The sequence below is a fragment of the Anopheles darlingi genome, chromosome 2 (assembly GCF_943734745.1).
Source record: "Anopheles darlingi chromosome 2, idAnoDarlMG_H_01, whole genome shotgun sequence".
NCBI lineage: Eukaryota > Metazoa > Arthropoda > Insecta > Diptera > Culicidae > Anopheles > Anopheles darlingi.
In genome coordinates this window covers 29,741,903-29,762,303 of record NC_064874.1, presented here as the reverse complement: position 1 = coordinate 29,762,303, position 20,401 = coordinate 29,741,903, and the positions used below count along the sequence as shown (strand labels likewise).

General features: G+C 48.6%; 2 protein-coding genes across 3 annotated transcripts in view; one reads left to right on the top strand and one right to left on the bottom strand.

Annotated features, from left to right (window-relative positions):
- The window catches only part of LOC125949769 (26S proteasome non-ATPase regulatory subunit 8), a 594,091-nt gene that overhangs the window by 432,239 nt on the left and 141,451 nt on the right, over nucleotides 1–20,401 (bottom strand). The gene's annotated exons all lie outside the window — the stretch shown is intronic.
- Nucleotides 1–20,401, top strand: part of LOC125949732 (protein eva-1) — a 107,221-nt gene that overhangs the window by 83,994 nt on the left and 2,826 nt on the right. For both annotated transcript variants that reach the window (XM_049677051.1, XM_049677050.1), the window contains 4 exons: nucleotides 9,678–9,816; nucleotides 11,881–12,030; nucleotides 12,696–12,839; nucleotides 13,181–13,462. In XM_049677051.1, the coding sequence (XP_049533008.1) occupies nucleotides 9,678–9,816; nucleotides 11,881–12,030; nucleotides 12,696–12,839; nucleotides 13,181–13,462 (715 nt within the window). The remainder of the gene's footprint in view (nucleotides 1–9,677; nucleotides 9,817–11,880; nucleotides 12,031–12,695; nucleotides 12,840–13,180; nucleotides 13,463–20,401) is intronic.

The following is a 20,401-nucleotide window of genomic DNA, read 5'->3' as shown; positions in this document are numbered from 1 at the left end:
GCGCGTTCCGTTCCGTTCCGTTGCGAAGGTTACCGGGTGGTGACGAAAGGACCGACGAAAGACGTAAATTTCCCCGGGCGTGTTCAGTGTTCTCTCTTTCCCGATCACCCGCCCCCCGCGACGGATCGCGCTCGATTGATACGCTCGATCGGTTTGCGATGAAAGCGGATACCGTCGCGAGCTGTTTTCGATATTTCAATTTACGGTACCTCACCGTTCGGGCCATAAATTCGTCCCCATCCTCGCGGTTGAAGCAACATAATCTGGCGCAAGGGGGAGGCCGCAGATTTAGGGTTTTGGATTACCGTCTCAATTCTGCAACCGTTCCAACAGAGTGCTGCACTAACACAAACACAAACACACTCATACAGTGGGTACGATTACGTAAGCAAAAAACCAGAGAATCCATTTGCACGTCCCTCCGTGAGTTCCGGGAAGTGCAAAAACCACAATCTATTGGATCGCATTCGATGGATTTGTCTACATCACTCAGTGCTGGTGGTGGTGGTTAGTGCACTTATCAGTTATGCGATTGCACCTGTGGTGGTGCTGTTGTACCGCGTGTACATTGAATGGCCAAATTCTCGGGAAAATGTAATTGAGGACGCATGCACTTACCTTTTATTTTGCTTCCGAACATCCCACTCCCATGTGCTGATATGCTGGGACAGGGACCGAGATTTCGGAGAACAAAGATATTACGGATTGTAACAGGATGTCAACAATACTGGAAACTATCGGATCAGAGAAATGCAATTTTCTTCTCTCGGGGAAATGGATACACGCGCTACTATACTAACCGGATACAGGACACTTCCGAGAACCAAGTAACCCGAGGGCTCGAAAGCAATCGTTCGATCTCCATTCAGCAGCTCACCAGGGCACCGATTCATCCAGGCGGATTTCCAATTTCACCGAAAAGGCAAAATATTAATTGAAAATAATTAATGAAACCGAAGCCCGAGCTTTTCCCTGTCAACGAAAGGACGCACCGTTAGCCGGGAGCCGCCCGTTCGACGATATTATGCAAAAATGATATGCGTTTATGCTAGTCGCAGCTCATCGCCGTTGCCAGGTGCCCCGGGATCGGTGGTAGGAAGAGAAGGAGAAGTACATTCACCGAATACCTGAAAGCTGAAATTGTTTTTCACGGATTTTCTTTCACGCCCAACAACCGACCACCGACTTCGGGGAGCGGAGATCCAATTAGGATCGCTCGCTCGTTCGCTCGCTCGCTCACACAGACAAACGCCGAGCAGATAAGATTTTGTGGCCGAGCGTGTGCAACAGCGTCGGTCGGTTCGGTGTCACCTTCGGTGACCATCATCATCTCATTCCGGGGGTGACACCGGTGTGACTGCCGAAAATAATATCAGCTCACTGCTCGGGAATCCAATAATCCAAACCAAATTACCGTCACGATTCACCATTTATCTCCGGGCAACTCCAGGACCACCAACAGTGGAGGTCGTGGAGGTCGAAGGAGGCTTCGCGCCGTCGCAGCATAATGTCGATAAAGATGATGCAACGCATCGTGTGCATCGTCGTTGCGAGGTGCCTTGGATTTCGTCGTTTCCTTTTTTTTATTTTCTTTTACTTTTTGGCTTCCTTTTTCCCTTCTTCTTCTTCTGCTTGTGCTTTACGTGCTCAACGAGCGAAGCAAGTAAGTGTTTCATGCACCTCGGCGACGAGCTTTTCATAAACCCCCGTCACCATCAGAACGACCACGACGATGACGACGATGGCTACCAAGCGGTTCGATCGACGCTCTCGCCTTCGCTTCCTTCGCCCCTGTCTGGCAAACTGGGAGGTGATGGTGGAGTGTCCGATTTATGACAAGATTGTGTCCTTCGAACGTGCCCGGCCGGCGCCTCGGACAGCGCCTCCGACTCGACGCTCGGTGCGCTCTGCGTTGGGCAAAAGTGCAAAAAAAGGGGGTGGAGAAAAGAATGTCCCGATCCCCACCGGATCGGACCGTTGCACAGGCCATCATTTCCGGTTCCGGGGATTTCCTTTATTTTTTATGCTCTCTCGCAACCACCCTCCCTCTTATTTCATTGCATCAATTCTCGTTGCTCGAATGCTTTGGTGTTCCGTATCGTTCACTTTCTTTTCTCTCTCTCTCTTTTTGTCTCTCTCTTTCTATTTCTCTCTCTCTCTCTCTCTCTCTCTCTCACTCGCTCGCTCTCTTTTTCGCTTTTTACGGCGCTTCGTTCGTTCACTTTTTGCTGCTCCTTCCGCCCATTGAGCATCATCATATTTGCTTGGCAAGCAAATCCGTCGCTGGCCGGTCATCGCAGGCGGCCACTGCTTCTGCGTCTCCTTTTGGTGCTGCTGCTGCTGCTGCCTTGACCGGGCGCACCCCGGGCACGGCCACGGCACAAGAGCGCAGCGAATTTTAATCGGATAAATGTTTCCCCGAACGATGACCAGCAACGAGCAGAAATTGCATTCAGCATCAGCATCCACTACTAGATTCTGCCCCAGCAGAACAGAAGTGCTGCTGCTCCTGGTGGTGTTGGTGGTGTTGGTGGTGATGGTGCTACTGCGCCGCTAGCTTTGATGAATACCAAATTAGACACTTTCAATTCACCGGCCTTCTCGGATATCACTTCGGTGATGATGGCGTCACTCGCCCGTCCGACCATCCGACCATCCCGGTGGAATGGGTGACGAAAGCCCCTCCCCGCGCCCTTGCCTTCTACCCTTCGTGTAGAGGGGGTAAGGAATCGGTTCCGTTTGCTTTCTGCTTGAACGTCAGCCTTCAACCACCGCCACGGCCCTTGTCCTTACATTCCCCCCTTCGACAGCCTTCGTCAAGTTGTTTTTTGACCAAAAGGACACCGAAACGATGACCGACCGAGCGACGACGACGACGATGGTGACCGAAATGCAAAAAAAAACAAACGATGGCAAAAAACTGAAGAAATGGAAAACGGTTGAATGCGGGTATCATCGAAGGGACAGGACCTTTAGTGAGGCAGAAATAATTTGATTCCTATTTCGTTTGCCTATTTTTATTCTGCGCGTTCTAGTCCGGGTGTCGGGGCCGTGCCGTTAGGTCCGATCGCTCCAATTTGGAGTCCGTGTTCTACATCGAGCTCTGATCGAGGACTGAGCATATCATTTGATTCAGTGGCTTCTTAATCAAGCGCATCATTTGTATGATTTCTGGTCGTATGTAAAACGGAGACCTCGAACCGGACCATTTGATTAGGCAGCAACTATCTCGATGATATGATTATGTTTTGCTTCGGGGTTTTTTGATGCATAATTGGAAATACAAAAAGTAACAGAAAGAGTGTTTTCCATGAAATAAATTGCAATTTCCATCTGCTATTTAATATGATTTCATCGAATAGGCAATTACGAAACTTATTCAAACTCAAACTCACTGCCTGTCCTGTGCCAACAACCGAGTTAATGAAAGATAGATTAGTTTCAATTTATTTCATCGAATATCAAGGCTCAAAACGGTGTACTCTCTCGGTGGAATCACTCCGTTGGTGCGATTTTAAAACAACAAAGAAAAACGCAGCAAAACTTCAAACACACATAAACACATTTTCATGCTCTGCATTCCATCAAAAGCAGAGCAGAAAGTTCCGTTTACTCATTCACTGGAGAAATGGTGAAGCCACTCACCCCTACTCGCCGCCCTCACCTCACCGTATGTTCCAATGATAGCTTCCGGATAAAGATGATGCGCTTTTCCCGTTTAGTACCTCGTTAAGGAAATCCACCCAACCCTGCAGCTGACAGCCAGCCCGGCCCGGCCACGGACAAACAAAGTCATTCCCCTCCGCCGCGTTCCTCCTCCTTCAACGGCCCGGACCGGTACGCCTCGTTCGCCCGGAACGAACGGAAAACTTGTGGAAAACGTTCCGCCCAAAACATACCGAGCGTCTCGTACGCCGAGGTCAAACCAGACAAACTCTGTGGCGGCCTCAAGTTGAAACCATGTCCCGCAGGTAGCAAAGAGAGAGAAAGAGAGAGAGGAGCTGCTGTTGGTGGTGTTGGTGATGAGCAACAGCAGTGGTTGGCCAAATAATCCGACCTCGGCAAACCAAAAGTGGAAACCCAAAGCTTTGCCCTCCGCTAGTGGAAAGCGGCACCACCACCACCACCACTCCCCATCCAGGGGGACCTGGGCTATGCTAGTGCCAGGCCACAACTTGAGCAAAATCACAACAGCGTTAATGCGCTTTCAGAAACTGTTAAATTATGCACAGCTTGTGATTTTTCCGCCCATCCCGTGCCCGTCGACCCAGGAAGTGCAGACACTCCCGGGTGTTGTTTTGGGGAAAAAGAGGAGCCGGGGTGAGATGCAAATGCACCCCGGAAAGGAAACTCCCTTCTCTCTTGCTGACTCATCGTTGTGTGAGGAGCTGAAACAGAGAGACGGAGATGGGAGACGGGACGGGCCGAGCCGAAATGAAATTATGTAAAAGATGCCGCGGCCAGCTGTCGCGCGGTTGAGCATAGTTTCTTTCATTCTTTCGAGCGAAGGTCCCGGGTTCGCGTTTCTGCTTAACTTCTTAGCGGCCTTCCGTGAAAAAGTCAACCGCCTTCAAAGTTGAACTCTCTTTGAAACTCGCGCCTCTGTGAAGGTGGAAACGAGCGTGGAACGAGATTAAAGACGAACTCCGGGGACCGGGAACTGGGAACCCCGACCATCGAAGGTATTTTGGGGTTTTGGGATGCAAACAATTTTGTGCGAATTAGTTAGCAACAGAAGCAGCAGCAGCAGCAATGCATTAATAATAGCATTAAAAGCTTAGACGAAAACTATGCTCCCGTGGTGCAGGTAAACACGATGCTGCTGGCGCCGCTGCTTCCGTACCGCGTGATTACTCTTTGGAGGGTTTCTATTAAAACTTGCGAGCTGAGGCATTAGCGGCGCATTTTGTTGTTACCAAGCAACAAACCAAAGCAGCCCATTAACAGGCCAGGCCATGACCGAAGGAAAGCGAATGACCGTTCATAAGTGCTGATTGATTACTTTCGCTAAATCCATCCGCAGCAAAAACAGAATCGAATCGACACACAGATGTGCTATCAGCAGCAGCAGCAGCAGCAGCAGCAGTTGTAACAGCCGTTTGATAATTGCGCCAAAGCCAAACGCTGCTCTTAGTTCGAACCATTGGACAGTAGCGCCGGTTCTCCAAGAAGTAGACAAATGGCCGCCCAAAAGGCGCGCCTCAAACTACTTTCGCTGACGGCGCGGAATGCAGCATTGGACTTTCCTTTTTTCGTTTGTTTCGTTCGCTGTGTGTCCGAAGAGTCGGCTTCCACCGCCGCTTACGGGTTAACAACCGCGAACCCCCATTTTCAACGATTTGCACCGCCAACACTCTGGCCCTTGGGTCGGGTCCCTGCCATAAGAGAGGTCGCTCGCTAAGGGAGAGAGAAGAACGAGCATAAGAATCGCAAGAATCGCGAACATTTTCCTTCTTATCATTCTCCGATTTCTGACAACTTCTGGAGCTCGTAGCCCGTTAAACGGCAGTACACGGACGGAGGAAGAAGACAATGGCAAGGGGAAGTGAATTTTCTGTTTAGCTCAACCGTTTTGCCTTCCACCCGGGCGGGTGGAACTTCCGGGTGGAAGGTTCAGATTGTTTTGTGACGATAACGAGGACAACGACGAGGCGGGTTTTCTGTTACAAAAACTGCACCGCAGCGCGCGCAACACACACCTTCAGTCGACCTCGTTCCTTCGTTCGGTTCGTCTTAAACGGTTCTAATCGCGGGGATCTCAAATCTGGCACGCCAGCCAACCACCGTCGGTACGTGGAATTCACCGAAGGCCGGAACCGGCTTTTGTTGCACCAACGAAACCTGCTTTAAAGCTGCAATCGTTCGTGAGTTTAAATTAATATCTCTCATCGCCTTAAACGCTCGGCTCATAAAGCTTCTGCCTGCCGTCTCAATGCCCGCTCAACGCGCAAAATGCTACACTTGAAACACCAGGACCAAGTCCGCCCCAAAACTACCGCGCGAAAGTCCGTCCGAAACATATATTTCCCGTCACGCTAGTGGTTGTTGTCGCTGGTGGGCAAAAACCACCAACGAAAAGCGCCACCACCACCAACACCACTAGCAGCAGCAGCAGCAGCGACGGCGTGAAACGTAGTTATTGTAACGGCGTTTGCTTAGCGCCTGCGGAAAAACATTTATCTCAATTAGACCTATCTTGTCAACAGCTGGTTATCTGTGGCCACCGGCGAGTGGCGGGAAAATCCCCTCCCACGGACTGAAAGCTGAACAAAGAGACAAGAAGCACATGCCTACCCCTCACCACTCGCTCCTCGGGGGGCCCTTTTTGTGCTCCGGAGTGTCGCGTGCGTTTATTGCCAAATAATCGTTCCCGCAGAAGCAGCATCCCGCCATTCGCAAGATGTTACCTCCGATTGGACTGTGTTTGCTTCGATGTTCCGATGTAGTTCGTTTGTACCCGTTTGTATGTGCGTGTGTGTGTGTGTGAGCTACGAGTAACGCTTCTTCCTGCCAGCTTCGGTCTGATTGGCAAATGCTAATTCAAACAACCCAACCCCGTACGCCTAGTGAGGCCTTCCGCCGGTGTTCTGGAGCACGTGAGCCTCCAGTGAAAATCGGAAAACAACCAAATGATTCAGCAAACAAAACGTACCTACGTACGTAAAACATGCTGCTCACGGGCTACGTGCTTCGGGGTGTGTGCTGCTGCTGTTGTTGCCGTTGTTGTGTCACCACGTGTCACTATGTTGTTCCTGGTTACGCTGAGCTCACGGTCACGCCTCTGCTTCTGTATCCGGCGTCACTTGTTGTGGATCCAGTCTCTGGTGTGCCACCAACTTCAGGGGACCAAGTACGACGACGCGCAAACGGTTGCAAATGTTTTCTGTACGGTGACAATTGAATAACAATATAATTGCTGGTTGTTGTGCCGTTGGAATTCCAGCACCAGCTTCCAGACACACAGTGGAACTCGTTTCCGATGTTTTTTGTGCTACAGCTCACTCTCGAATTTAAGCATAACCCGGCCCCGGGCATGGGATCACATTTTCGAGTGCGATTTCAAGTAGCTCGAGGATCGTTTTTCAATACCCGCATTCCGTCCGCCGCCCGAAAAACGTAACGCCTCGAGCACCGGAGAAAGGGTTCTTCTCTGGGACCTGGGCTTTAAACCCCCTTTTTTTTTTTGGGGCGTTTTTCGTTTTTATTGTTGGCGCCTTCGACTTGCACTTCACAGTTTAAGCACCTTTTGTGCTTCGGGGAAGGACTAAACGCCTTGGAAATTGGATTAGCAGCAGCGGCAGAAAGAGGAATCGGTCTTTGTTTTTTTGTGTTTTTCTTTTTTTACTTAAGGAAACACTCCACAACACTCCAAACAGAAGTTGGCTCGTGGATTGAGCGAAGGGTTTTTGGTTTAAACATCGCACTCCGGAAGGCGTCGGTTGGAAAGGTACTGCTTTGAATTTAAAACGGGAAAATAAAACGCTTTAAATTCAATTTCTGACGGACGGATTCCGTGCCACTTTTGGGCTGAGGCGTTCTGGGCATAAATGTGAAGGAAAGGTACAACAACAATGACGCCATCGACCGTCAAATGTCGCCTTTGCACGGTACCCTTTCGGATACATATTCATGGGGAAATGTAAACCGGTGCCCGTGGCCTTGAGTGTATGACGATGCTAACCTCGAAACCTCACCAATCAGTACACACACATCCACATACACACATAGGCCCGCGCAAATGCGCAACAATCTGCCGAAGCGTGTTCGAGTTGATCAAAGCAACCACCAGCACCGACGGTGTACTCAACTCGCAGTCGGCGGCACGTCACTATGGGACCCGGAACCATAGCAGGCATTGGCGTCGGTATGCAAAATTGATCGACTCTGCATTATCCATTAGGCAAAACATGATTGCAGCATTGGCTGATAGCATAAATCCTGCCCCCCTTCCATTCTTCTCCACGGTGGTGGTGGTGGTGGTGATGGTGGAACTTCAAAATTGAATGGAATTTGGTTCAATTTCCGGCGAAATTCGATTGGCGCGAACGAACGCGAAAGCAGTTCCCACGAGTGCGAGCGTCGGGCGATTTGGAGTAATAAACCATTTCAGCATGGCAACGAGTACCGCTGCTAGTTGGTCGCAACAACAAACGTAGCTTCACGCATGATGATGGACAATTAGATACAATCAGTTTAAACGCACCTTGTTGATAACCTCGCATCAACCTCCATCCCTGGTGCATGGCGAATACCTTGAACTGCAAGCGTAATGCGCAACAACAACAGCAACCGAACGCGAAATGTCGAAAAGCGGGGCGCGCCCGTCCACTCGGCTCAAACCAACAGGCGAGGATTATGTGGTTAATAATTTGGGGGGGTTTTTTTCCAGGAAAATCCTTCATTATTTTGTGTTTATCAATCCCACCATGTGCCAGTGGCCGAGGCCACACGGGATTCGGCACAAAAAAGCCGGCAGCATAAGCCGGCCCCCTCCGTAGACGAGCGTAAAGTCAGCCGAAACGGGTGGCATCGGCATCCGATACCGATAAGAATGAGCCACAAAACGAACTCAACATACATTATGCGCGCACGGTTCGGTTCGATTTTTCCGTGACCGACCGACGGACCGACCGAGCGACCGAGCGACCGGTGATGGCACAATTAATCCGATTACGTCACAGCGCCAATGCCAATGAATTTATTAAAATCCGTGACAGCGTCACCACCGCTGGATGGAGATGGATCGAATGGAACGAACGAAATTTCGCTTCCCGTCTTCGCGACCGGAACGTCGTGTGCAGGCAGAAACATCCCGTCGTGGTCGTGTGACAAGCGATAGCATTAATTTACATTTCATTCGACCCCCTCCCGGGCACGATCGCTGTTGTTCTGGCCCCGTTTCTGTTCTGCGAGTAATAATAATGTGCAAAAGCCATGTTTACGCTCAATTTTTCATTCTCGGTAAATATGTGATTACGCTGCATAATTAATAATACCATCAGTGCTATACCGCACCACATACACATTGTCATCAGGGCAAAAGGGCCACGGTGCATGGTGGAAACAGAGTGACCACGAAGAGGAAGGAGTGTGTGTGTGTGTGTGTGTGTTTGGCCGGCAACAAATTGGCAACAAACAAACGGGCACGGGCGAGGAGTTCCAGTCAACACTCGAGACATTGCCAACCGAAACCGAACAAGGGGGAAACCGAAAAGGCGGCCAAAGTCTAAAGTGGTTCTTCAAAATGGGAGCCAAATGCGAAAAAGCCCTAGATCGTGGTCATGGTGGTGGTGGTCGTTGTAAGCACCGCCATGCATCATCCACCGGCCTTCGGCAACAACAGTTTCCCATTCGCCCCACCCAGTGGCAAGAGGCATAAATTTTAATTTTCAACCAAACGCCGCGTAGCTACCGAGTGTACCTGAATGCTTGACCGTTCGACGGAGATTCCGTGTCCGATTTGAAGTGCCACCGAGTACACCGAGACCTGTGACCTGGGCAGGACCGATAGAAACCAATTTTCAATTTCAAGTTTTCTCAACCCATCATCAGCATCATCATCAGCAGCGTGCTTTTGCTTCTGCTCGATCGATCGTACGATCGAATGATTGCATCCACTGGTCATTAATCTGCTGTTTCTCTTCTTTTCTCCATCTCTCGCTCTGTTTCATTCACAGTACTCACTGCTGCAGACGGTTGTGGAAGCGTGCCAAAAGAAGAGCCACTGCAAATTTCTCGCTTCGCCGAAAACATTCGGCGGCGATCCGTGTCCCGGGCAGCGAAAGTTCGTCGAGGTGGCCTACAAGTGCCGACCGTGTAAGTACACACAGGCACACACAGACACTCACTCCGATCGTTTGCTCAATAAATTTCACACACGATAAAATCTGCGACAACCTGCCGCAGCACCCCCGTCATCATCACCGTCATGGCCATGGCTCTGTTTGACCGCGATTTAGGTCAATGCACGCTTGCAGTTCTCCCGGTCAAAGCCGACCACTCCAGCCGACCACTTTATGCTGACCATGCAAAAATGTCATTCCAGCGCTGCATTTCAGTGGCTACAAGCGGGTTCGCGCGCACTAGCCTTTGTGTGTGTGTGTGTTGGGCTGCATAATGCGGTCCTGATGGCCTGACGGTGGTCAGTGGTGCATACCAAAACCCCGTCATTAATCGTCGTCCATCTGGTTGACCGGTGTTTGCACGGAACCGAGTTGGCGCCGGCGTCCGGAGTTGTTATCAGTTGTCATCGGGACCGGGCCACATGAAGAGGGGGTTGCGGGTGGTTCCAGCTTTCGGCACCAATCATTCGAAGGCAGACAATGGCCGCGAGCGATAATCCGCTTGCATTGGGGCTTTGGCGGCCGTGCGGGCGGTCGGCCGGACGGTGGTCCAAGGAATAGATGATTTACATTTTAAATCAACAGCTAGGATCATCATTAGTGTGAATTATGCGGAGCTTTCAGATGCTGCCACTGCTTCCTCTTAGGCAGAGGCATAGATAAATGTGGTTCGCAGTCGTTGCGCGGATTCTCCTACGACAAGGGAAGCTGCAGGACACAAATACAAACAAGCCACAGAAAACAATAGCAGTTGCGCGATAGCCATATCATATGCTGGTGATTATGTATTCGCTCTGTAACCGTGGAAGCTGTCTTGTGCGACATTGCGACAGATAAAATTGATTGACTACAGAACAGTTATCACGTTCATTACAATTGCACTGAATCGGGGACAATACAATCGATAGAAACTCCCGGAATGTCGTTTCGTTACGTCAAGTCTTAGGTAATTGATGTTATTCGAAAATTGCTTTTGTAATATTGGAAAGAAAATGGAATTAAAATTCAAATTAAATTCTCAAGCGATTATACATGATAACAGAATCACTTGAACCTAAAGAAAACAAATGCGAATATGCTCTTTTCCGAGCATTTCGTTTTCAGCGAATATCTAAGGCACGTTAAGAGTATGCTTAACCGCTTAACATCGCTTGTATTATTTAATGTTCAATGGAGAAAAGCAGCATTCTGTTAAACGCTTGCCGAAATAGTATGCATTTGCCTAATGCAGGTTAAAATTGATATCTAAACTAAAAGATTTTATTGATTTAAAATGTTTTGTGTTTTAAAGGCTGTACTGCGCCTTGATCTGATTTTTTTTAAATTTAAATGCAATGTAATGGGTAAACGAGAACTATTTGTTTGAAAATGCTTATACAAAAAGTTCAAATACTTAGGCAAACATTGACAATTGTGAAATGAAAAGAAGCTAAATTATATATTTCGAAAGGGTTTGGCTTGCTTTCAATGGCATAATCGTAATTATTCATAATTAGGCCCTTCAACCTAATATAAAACTGGCGAATTTTAATGTCAACATACAGCATAAGAACAATACCAAGTAGAATCTCCGTAACAGAAAACATGGCCTTTACATTAAACACATCACATACTATTTAAAATTCATCAAATTAGAGAAAAATGACGATCATTTTAAAACCGCAACACCCTTTTCCCTGTCTTGATTTTTCGTTTTGTGTTGAACCTTCAAATGAAGTTCCTCTGGTGCATCGCGCTATTTGTACTGCTCAAGTATGCAGTCCCAGGGAGTGGAAAATTATAATTTCAAACCTAACAGCCACTCCGGCCACATAATGAAGTGCTTCAACGTGGCCGTTACCGGGCCACGGGTATTCAGATAAATCAATTAGAGGTGTGCGCACGCTTTGGAAGAAACTTTTGCGTTTTGCGTTTGCCCGAAAAACCCCTTTGGCCAGCTTGCCACAGTAATTACGCCATCGAGCCACACCGGGAGATAGCGACGATAGCCTGCCGCACGGTCTCACACTCTCTCTTTCTCTACTTTCCCTATTTGCAGACGAGTTCCGGAGTAAAATCGCCTGTGAAAACGATGTAATTCAATTAATTTGCAACCCGTACTCCCGGATAGCGATCTACAGTGCGAACTATGGTCGAACCGAGTACGAGAGTCTCCAGTGCGCCCAGCCGCAAGGTGTCAAGGAGGAAAGTAAGTATCCCGAGGGGCACCAAAGGGGTGTAGAAGAGGTGTTGGGTGCCCAACTGCTAACAACTGCCGGGGCTGTCCAGGTTGTAGTGGTGAGGAGATCCGCAACCGAAATAGTTAGAATCGGTCTTAGATAACGAACTAACGACGGTCGTGCACCACCCTCGTTCCAATGGCCAGCAAAAGGGTCCAAACAAATGGCTTCCCACTGCACCAGCGAAGGGGGGAGGGATGTGCTGAAATGGAAAAAGAAGAATAAAACAGAGGAAAACTCGCAACATCCTCCGCCGCCCCCTCTGGGGATTCCAGCAATCGTTCTCCTGGGAGCATTTTAACGCCCGAGCTAATCGGAGTGTTACTGAGGAAGCAACCTTCTAACACTATCCTAACACGAACGGGACAGCATCTGACGGTAGGCCTCCGGACGTTGGCAAACGAACCCCTTCCCCCCAACAGGGGGGGCTAGTTTGTTCAAATGCTTCCACCTCCCGGCAATCAACTTATGGGAAAAACCGAAGCGACCGGAGAAAGTTACCATAAAATATGGCCAACCGCCGGACCATGGGCGCCATCGCTAGTCGCTGACACTCGTTTCACTAACTCACTTCCACTTCCTTCTACTCTTTCCTCTTTTCTTCTCTCTCTCGCTGCCTTCCTTTCGCACACAGATTGTCTCGCTTCGTACGCCACGGAAACGGTGATGCAAAAGTGTCACGGCCGGCGCAAATGCACCCTCTCCGCCGATAGCACCACCTTCGGTAAACCGTGCCGGCCCGACTCTCGAATGTATCTGAAAGTTGTTTACACATGCGGTGAGTATGCGCGATGGACGGACGGACGGACGGACGGATGAACCGCTGTTGCTTGGTGTCGTGTTGTGTGGCTTCGGATAGCCGGTCGGTGGCCAACGTTTCTCGGGCGGAAAAGTGGCCAACATTTGTTAGCTAAAAATGTATTCCTTCAACAAAACCTGGCTACCGAACCGAGCTACCGAAGCGTATAACCGACTTACTGTAGCAGCAACAACGGCAACAATGCAACCAATTTTCGGTCGGTGGCGGATGCGCTTGAAAGTTTTCTCTCCCGCTGAAAATGGCGCTCACTCACTGTTTCTATGTTTTCTGTGTGCTTTTGTATCATTGTACCCAAACAGTGCCTAGAAAGGTGCTAAAGGATCGGTTTGAGGCCGCACCGGAACCGGATGAACCACTTCAGAGCGACCTCGACCAGGATCAGGACGAGCTGTACGATGAGGATCAGTTCTTCCGCGAATCCGATGCAGCACCGCCCGGTCCGGCACCGAAGCTGCAAGGTGGACCAACGAATGGTCGCGTCTCGGATGTACCGATCTTTGCCGGTGCTCCTACCAGCACCGTCCCGTCACCACCGCGCTCGATTCAGGACATTATGGACGATGGCGAATTCCCGTTCGGAGGTAAGGTTAATGGTTGGCCACCCACGGTTAGGGGTCGGGGTCTGGGATGGTATTAACTGCACGACACACTCCGTGCACACCTTGTGGCTTCGTCGCTGCACCGCTTTCAACGCTCAACACACACGCGCGCGTGCTTCGTAGAACTGGAAACCATGTTTGGAAACTGTTGGTGCAGCTCATAAAAGCTCGCGATAAGTCATCGGAGAGTGCAAAATGGATAATCTTGTGATGCTCAACTTTATCCGCGTCGAAAACGGTTCGTTCTGGTGCTGCGGCGTATTCGTGGAATCATTTCAAATTCAAACTTCAATGTGGCGATTCTTCGAACGGAAAATCGAAATTCTGTCTGATGTCGGGCAGTGAAGTGATAGGGAAAAGTGAGATGACTTTGGCACGCTACCGCACGTGGCATTGGCGTGTTGCGACTCTTGCTCGTGCTGCGCGTATTTCAATGTTCATCCATTTTCAGCGAACTTACACATAAACTCCGCCTCATAATCTTCAGCTTGAATGGAACAATCGAGAATATGAAATGCAAAATAAAAACAACGGCAATTCGCCGTTCGGTGGCTACACTGTGCAAAACGAGACTAAGCGAGAAGAAGAAGAACATCAAAGAGCAGTAGCGACGAAGAGTATAGGTACAAGTGGAAAGCATCCAGCAGAGCATTCAGAGATTCTAGCCTCAAGTGGCCTCTAGGTGTGCCCGGCAGCGTAATTTTGCTCCATGGCAACGATGACGCAATTTGAAGTCGTTTGCCGTCGCCCCCTGAAGACAAAGATCATAGGCAAAGGAAGTCGGCGTTTTGTGTAAGATTCTCGGGATCCGTATTCATGTTGAATTGTTTTTTTCCTCCCCGGTTTGCTCCATTTTTGCATTCACTTCAAACGAAAGCTGGAGCACAAAACAGAAAGTGACAGAGAGCGAACAGGACATAGATGTATAGATAAGAGCAAGTGAAAGAAGAGCGCAAATTGATTAAGTTCTCAAGCAGCTGAGAGCAATCGGACCAACATCGGAGAAAGTAATTCCAATTTCAATGCCATACGGTACGATCAGATTCGTGGAAATGGAAACAGATGCAATTACTCGTCAGCAGACAGTTCCGTTCGTCCTTAATAACAAATACGACTTGATCTAAGACCTAGCAATAATCATCGTTCAGTAGATTGACAACAATTTGCAATCGTTTTTGAATTACCAAGCGATGTGCAAATGTGTCAGTGGTGCTTGAAACCACCGATACAGTAATTGACAATAATAGAGCATTCGCTGAACAATTTAAAATTCGTTTGAAATTGAGAGGCACCTGGCGCCTCCATTTCGTTCCCGTCTTCTCGCGCATGGTACGCGGTGATGTTTAGTGTCATTATTTTGTTTGCGATGCATTTTAAATCAATTTGAATATAAGAACGTGCAATTCGGACACCAAGCAAGAAGTTATTAGGCATGTAAAAAGAGCTTTTTTGTGGGTCACCTGGCGCCTCCATTGGTCGGTCATTTCATTCAGATCGTGAATTGGAGATCTTCTAAACAAATTCAAGCCATCCCTATGTCCCTTGACACGATTTGTGAGTATTTTACGGTAAATACGAAGTTGAAATTCCTAATTTTCTTTTTTTGGGTTTGATTATTAATGACGGAAAGTGTTTGCGTCCGATGAACTATATACATCATCAGGTCAACCATATTAAAAGAATCAAATACTCTCTTGTTCGTTAGACTTTTTACTACAATTAAACAACCCCAATTAAACAACCACTGGATTAATATCTCCATGTTGAGTGTTGCTGCTTCGCTTACTCCTAGCCGCACAAAATGTATCAAAAAATATTTAAAAAAAAAAACAGATAAAAAGAAGTTACCACAATAATGGACCAAAACATAGCAGCTCACTGAAACCACAAACCATGCCACTCATGCCAGCTGAGCGCATCCCATTCTTCTCCTTAAACACAACGATTTCCCTCAGCGACAGTCATTGTGCTGCTGTGCTACGGCTATGGCCCACGGGTGCAGACTAGAAATTCCCCAGCAACCCGTTAAAGTCGCTACGGCTGGAGGCCAACATAAATTGTGTCCGTGTCGTCCGTACCGTGTCTTTAAATATGGCCGTCCCGGAAAAACGTTTCCACCTCCGGAACCCCCTAAGCCTCGCCGCATCAGGACCCACTGACTCAAACGGCAAACGGGAAAAATCCCCGGGCGTCAGGCGTCGTTTTTGTATCATTCCATCCTCACCACCCTCGCAGCATGCCAACCTCCCCGCTTTTCCACCCACACCGCCACAGTAGGCGGGAATGCACCGGCTGCCAGGGTGATGCCAGCCGGCTAGCTAGCTAGCTGGTGTGTGTGTATTTGCTTCTTGGCGTTCGAATGCAATCAGTGCCAGTGAATGGGAACCTCGGCCGTCCGTCCGGCTTGACTCGACGGATTGTCTCAAGGGGAGTCCGGATCGTCCGTATGAACAGCATGTGGCCGGTGGGGAAGAGCACAGCTGCGGTGCGGACCCCCGCCGACTCCGCCGTGACCCCGATCGCAATGTGCAAAACGGCAAACAACCTGACCAACTGACCGACCGATTCTCTTCCGTCTACCGGAGATCAAGTGACACAACTGACCCCCCTCCCTTCTCCGGTTCGCCTTGGGGACTTGCCAACTCATGAGGGGGGAAGGTAGGTATCATTCCGGATGGTGACATTACTCACCCTGAAAGGCGGCAAAACGCAGGCTAATGATGCATAAATTACTGTCGCAGTGGGCTGGGAGCTGGAGTAGAACCAGACCACAGCCCAGCACAGAGCACAGCAGAGGTTGGAGGGCGGTCTGGGTGGGGCATTAATATATCCAGCATTTTGTTTAAAACACTACTGCCACCACCCATTAGTGCAAGATGGTGCCCGGTCTTGAAGCAACTCTGGATAGCAGCGCCTCGCGTTTTGTTTCTAGCGAGAAGTCTGATCGAAGCCTACTTTTCTTTTAAAAAAACAGAATCTTATGGAATGCAGCATTCGATAAAGAAAACTGTTCAAAGAATTAATTAAACGCATTTAACGCGTTGGCGAGGATTGAAGCACCTCGATCCAATTAGACGTCCATTATAATTCCACAATCTAATCATTACTCATTACTTTTTCCCATTTTCCGCCACGGACGTGCCCGGATCTCCCGGATACGAACTTGCATTGTTGTGACAATGCAATCACACGACGCTGGCCACTCTGATCACTGCAAATGAAATGAAAAACTTCCGATCGGTCCGATTAAAAAAAGCCAATCACTTCGCAAGTTTTCAGAGCTCTCCCCCATCTGGTTGGCACGTTGGAAGAATCCCGTTTTTCTCTGCCATTCTGCACGCATTCCAACCTGCCGCTGCCTTCTGCCTTTATTCACACATTCAAGAGCTCGAAAGCTCGGTTGCAGCGCACCATCGAACCAAGGCCATGGTTCGCAGGGTTTGGGGGACAGCAAAAGAGAGAGAGAGAGTGCAAGAGAGTAAATTAACATTCCTGGTAAGACAACCGTGTTCGACTCGAGGCGGAGCGTAAGCCAATTAGCTTCGTATCGTGGGGGCCACGTTAGTTGGTTGGTTGAGTGGCTGGCTGGCTGGTTGGTGGTTCGGTTGCACACCACACCACACGCTCCCAGGCTCGATGCCAGACGAGTGTGCCAGGCTAATTTGAAGATGTACTACGTGACAGGTTACGTAATTCCGTTATGTGTATTGCTAAGTGTTTCTCTTCAACAGCACCACCACCAGCAGCAACACCTTCACGACTTCTCTGCTTGAGGTGCTGCTGGGTTTGTGGTGTGTTTGGAGTGGAGGAGCAACGGCGGTGCAACCGGAAGGTTGTAAGCGAATAATGCTCACTTCGCCGCTCCACGGGGAAAAAAAATGGAGAAACACTGTGCCACCATCCATCCTCCAGGACCATCCGCTCGGTGGGGCCTAAATGTGCTCTCGATGGATGCGAGGAGAAGCATACACGTCTCGTCCCATGCTGGGGGGGCCCATGCTCCAGGGGTTCCATCCTTCAACGTTAAACTTTGCCCCCACGACGGAGAGGAGAAAGCTCCTCGGGGTTGGGGACAGGATGGATGGAAATTAATTAAAAATTTCCTTTCGGTCTTCCTGCACATCATTCTCCACCCGGAATGGTGGCATTCGTACGTGGCGGAAGAGGAGGGGGTGCGAGGATTGGTGAGTGGGTTTCTTACCACCACCCCTTACCCAGTCACACACACACTTTTATTGTTTCGCTCGCAACCATTCGCACCTTCGCAGAGTCCTTGGACACGACACGAAGGCGAGAAGTTGGATTACGTGAGGCACCACCGTGACCGTGTGATCAGGGGAGTTAAGAGGAAGGTAAAGCAGGAGAGAGGGGTGATCCACACGTTCGATTGGCGGTGTGGCGAAGTTGAAGTTTATTCTTTTCTTCCATTCCACAAAGCTTGGCGAAACCAACCAACTTTCTGGTTGCGTTGTTTGAATTTTCAAATAAGCCGGAAACACATTACGCTTTCGCGCGTGCGTTCGCTAAGACCTTCGACGGGTGGGTGCCATTGGCGTTGGGGAACTGCATTCAGGGGGAGAAGGGGTTCAGCGAGTGAGACCGAAGCGAGTCTGTTTGCAGCTTATCGTGCTTCAGCGACTCTCCGGTTGCATACTAAGCTCGCTGGCCGCTGAAGTCCTTTCATGAAGGTGGATACCAGATTTCTGGAGTCTTTTCGTAACACGAAACAGCATCTTATCGAGTGTACCGTGGCGCCAAAGCAACAATGTTGCAAGTCGTGATAAGATGGCAAGTGGGCGAGAGTGGGCGATGCTAGCAACCGCCAACACGCAGCAGCCACTGGTTGGGATAGCAAATGGGGCTAATTTTCATGATTTTATTCTTTTTCGGTTTTTCATTAACGCTGTAATCAATGGACTAGAGAGCGTCGGGGAATGCCGAGCTGTATCTTGTTTACTAATTAATTGATGAAAAAAAATCAGTTTTGAAAAGTAATGAAGCTCTGATTCGTGCTTCAAGTGTAATGCTGCCAATAGAAGATGGTAACTGGCCAAACGGGGAAACGGGGGGATTCATTTAGTCTGCAAACTTTTCTAAGCGCCGTTGAAATGAGAAAAATAGTCAAAATTCCTATGAATTCCAGGTCCAGAAAAGCTGATGCGACTCTCATACGGCCAAAAATATTATTCTCTCTGCGAAACTTTGTCTTCAAACTTCTTACGATTAAATTATATTTGATGAACGGATTTGAAGGGGGCTTCGGTATTTTACTTTATTTCTTCGCATTCGCTTTTTTAGTTTTTTCTATAAGTGCTCTTATCCTTTCAAGAGCATTTTGTAAAATTTTAGGATCAATCGAAGCAAAACTGACAAAGATATTGATTTTTGAAAATCCACCTTTCATACAATTCATATCTTCCCCAAAATAGAGGCAAATATTCTTGAAAATTTTTAGTTTAATTTGACATTATTTTGTAACAATAAACTGAAATGGTTTGTTCACTAAAAATCGTTAAAAATAAACTTTGTGTTGACCCGAAATAACCAAAGCCCCCCAAAAACAAGCAATGGTTTTAAAAAATCTCCGTTCCTTCACTATTAGTCATTGCTGATAAGTTTTTGCGACTGACTGGACTGACGATGCGTTTGCTACCATCGCTTGTTGGGGTATGTTCTTTACAATTACAATTAATCATGCAATCCCGCGCCAACGCATGAAAAAAAGTTTGAAATAATATCGTAAATAATAAAAAAAATATCGAAAGTACCAAATGAAAGTTTACGGCAATTGAAAGTTGCTTTCGCGCGCTGGCACCATAGTATTGTATCGGTACACTCAGTCTTCATGCTCTCTTCAGACGCTTTATGCTCTCTTTTTCGACGTTATTTCGAGGAAAGTACACAGTAAATGGTTTGCATAAAACTGTAAATGGTATTGCAATATTCTGTAATATAATTCAATAACAAGCTATCACACACTCACACCACCACCACCACCACCACCACCACCGTTCAGTTAAAGCTTCTACACACGTTGTACACACTACGTCATACACACGCACCGCTACCGCGAAGCACTGGCAACGTTCTGTTGCATTCACCAAATCATTGCCACTCACACGACGAACGCGTGACGCATCGCGCGTAACAACGGCATGAATACATAAATCGCCATCTTCTTCCGACCAACACGCACGCTCTCACCACCAATGACACCAGAACGTGCCACCGGTGGACGATCAGCGACGAGTGTATACATCACGACGGTCACTTCACGAGGAAATGAAAACGCAGAAGCAGCAGCACGCCGTTCGGATGGTACGACGGATCGACGGACTAGTGCTTCCTCTGACCCGGCTAGCGATCGGTTCAATCGAACCGACGGGGCCGTTTCGTTCGCTTTTGATTGGTTTCGAGTGAAGCGCCATTTCGAACGTAAGTAAGATGGTGGTGATGGTGAGCCATGGCGCGAACCGCAAGCTCATCACGATTCTGCGATTTGAAGGCTGGAATGTTGGCATTTTCCGGACGAGTCTGAACCTCACTCAACCAGTTAGCACCGCGATGAAGCGCGCCTTAATCCTGTTAAAGTAATTAAACTAAATTGACCATCTAAATGCCCCTCTGCCAGCGTCCACCATCGCCGTTGTCGTTGAGAAAAATCCATAAATTAGTGGCCACCATTTCGAACTCACTTCAGTTTTCGAGCTCCTCCCCAGCAATCGTCACCGCGCTACAGCGTCCTACAGGGAGTGCCGGAAACCAATTAGTGCAGCATTATGTACGCTCAAGAGAGAGAGAAAGAATTCAATCATAAACCAAAAAAGGGGGGCAATGGGTTGGGAGCCTTTCTACCATCAACAGCACCGCAAGTGCCGATGGTGCAACAGCAAAACCTGTCGTTCCCTAACGATCTCGAAC